Source organism: Haplochromis burtoni, unplaced genomic scaffold, assembly GCF_018398535.1.
Source record: "Haplochromis burtoni strain Fernald_Lab_line unplaced genomic scaffold, NCSU_Asbu1 Contig_55, whole genome shotgun sequence".
Classification (NCBI taxonomy): Eukaryota; Metazoa; Chordata; class Actinopteri; order Cichliformes; family Cichlidae; genus Haplochromis; species Haplochromis burtoni.
The window spans coordinates 2,576,647-2,578,806 of NW_024582416.1; the positions used below are offsets into that span (position 1 = coordinate 2,576,647).

A 2,160-nucleotide genomic window follows, 5' to 3' on the forward strand; every position below is an offset into this window, starting at 1 on the left:
TGAAGGTTCTCAGTCATCCAGATCATCGTAATCTAAGGAGCTTTGAAAGAAAAGCGTCTTGGCTTCTTTAAGTTGCTTAAAGACGTTTCACCTCTCATCCAAGAAGCTTCTTCAGTTCTAAGGTCAAATGGTGGAGAGTCCCAGATTTAAACCCAGTAGGAGTATCCCCCCAAAAGAGGGACAAAAGGTCCCCCTGATGATCCTCTACCTAATCACATGAGCCAAGGCTCCCTTGGCTCCCTCTATTGGGGGGATACTCCCACTGGGTTTAAATCTGGGACTCTCCACCATTTAAGCAACTTAAAGGAGTCCAGACGCTTTTCTTTCCAAGCTCCTTAGATTTCAGTCTCTAGATGTGCAAAGCTGGTAGAGACAGACCCTAAAACACTGGCAGCTGTAATTGCAGCAAAAGGTGGTTTTACAAAGTATTGACTCAGGGGGCTGAATGATTACGCACACCTCACTTTGCAGTTATTTATTTGTAAAAAATGTTTGGAATCATGTATGATTTTCGTTCCACTTCTCACGTGTGCACCACTTGTGTTGGTCTTTCACGTGGAATTCTAATAAAATTGATTCATGTTTGTGGCTGTAATGTGACAAAATGTGGGAAAGTTCAAGGGGGCCGAATACTGTTGCAAGCCACTGTATGGTGATGTGAAAAAGAAAGTACACTGTCTTTCACTATTAAGGTTTTATGTATCAGGAAACACTGCTATGTTGTAAGATTGTTTAAATCAACAAAAATGCATGATGTAACACACTGTGTAATTATTTATGTAACAAAGGCCAAGCCAAATAAGAGGTGTGTGGAAAAACTAAGTACACCCCATGGTTCAATAAGCTGTAGAACCAGCTTTAGCAGCAATAACGTGAAAGAACATTGTTGCTGCAATTCATTGAGGTTTGTCTGCATTTGTTTATGCTCAACTCTCTCGAGGTCCCGCCACAGTGTTTCAGTTTGTTGTACGCCAACTGTTGGTGTTCATTTGTGATTGTATTTATCTCATTTTACAGCTAATTTATGTGCTGATACATAAAACCTTCAAGTTGACATGTCTGTACGCACTTCAGAAACTTCTTCAAATGAAATTGGGGAGCTGAAATATCACTTTGAATAATTTCAGTACAAAACGCAAAGTGGGAAGTTTCCAGCAATGTTCTTCAACACCCATCTGCCTGTTGCTCGGAGTGATAAATACATGAATGCCCGTGAGGTGATAGAGTTCCTTATGCTGAAGCCTGGTGAATACCTGATTGTGCCATCCACCTTCAAACCCAACGAGACAGCCTCCTTCATCCTCACCATCCACTCAAGAGAAGAGACGTGTTGCTAGTAAGCTCACTGTCGATGTCTGATGATATGACATAAAAAAAAGTTTTGAAACAAAATTTGCATTTGACACATTACAATTGATTTCTATGAAAGTAATGCATATTGGTCTCCCCACAGTGAGAATTCAAATTCAAATGAGCAAAGATATGAGCCAGTTGAAAAGGTTTGTAACAAATCATTTAATTGTGTCCGTGTTATTTTGCTGTTCATGTGTTATTAATGTGAACTGTTGACTCGTCAGGTCACAAAAGTAAAAAACCATCAGGATGAAGAAAACAAGAAAACATTCTTCCGTCAATACTCTGACAAGGTTATTAAAAAAGATCTTTTTGCTAATAATATTAGCCGCATCACTGCAATATTACAAGTTTATATAGCATTATGTGTCTAAAGTCTGTGTAATGTATCAGGTAGTAAACCAAATCAATTAATGTTTCAGTATGAAGAAGTGGATGCTGAGCAGCTCCAGAGGCTTCTAAATGAAAACATCCTGAAAGGTTTGGCCTTTAAAAAGTCTGTCAAGCTCAATTTAAATTTACTATGTTATTACTGATGTTTACACTCATGTGGACCACAGTTAATTTTGTATTAATAAGTTAGAGTCATATTCTCATAAACCAGAGTTTGCCAGAGTCCGATGAAGGCTTACAGGAAATAATACTGATTTATAAATTGGACGGGTCAGACCTGGAAACTACGCTATATGAACAAAAGTATTTACAGGGCTCCAAACCTCCTCTGGCAATAACATCAGCACAAAAACTGTGCACAAGGAGCTTCATGGAATGGGTTCCCATGGCCAAACAGCCATGTGTAGGTGGCCC

At 39.2% G+C, this 2,160-nt stretch overlaps 1 protein-coding gene across 1 annotated transcript in view; it reads left to right on the top strand.

The window, feature by feature from the left end:
* Positions 1-2,160, top strand: part of LOC102296565 (calpain-1 catalytic subunit-like) — a 14,506-nt gene that overhangs the window by 10,035 nt on the left and 2,311 nt on the right. The window contains exons 13-16 of the mRNA XM_042220757.1: positions 1,122-1,336; positions 1,454-1,499; positions 1,578-1,646; positions 1,776-1,833. Coding sequence (XP_042076691.1) covers positions 1,122-1,336; positions 1,454-1,499; positions 1,578-1,646; positions 1,776-1,833 — 388 coding nt within the window. The remainder of the gene's footprint in view (positions 1-1,121; positions 1,337-1,453; positions 1,500-1,577; positions 1,647-1,775; positions 1,834-2,160) is intronic.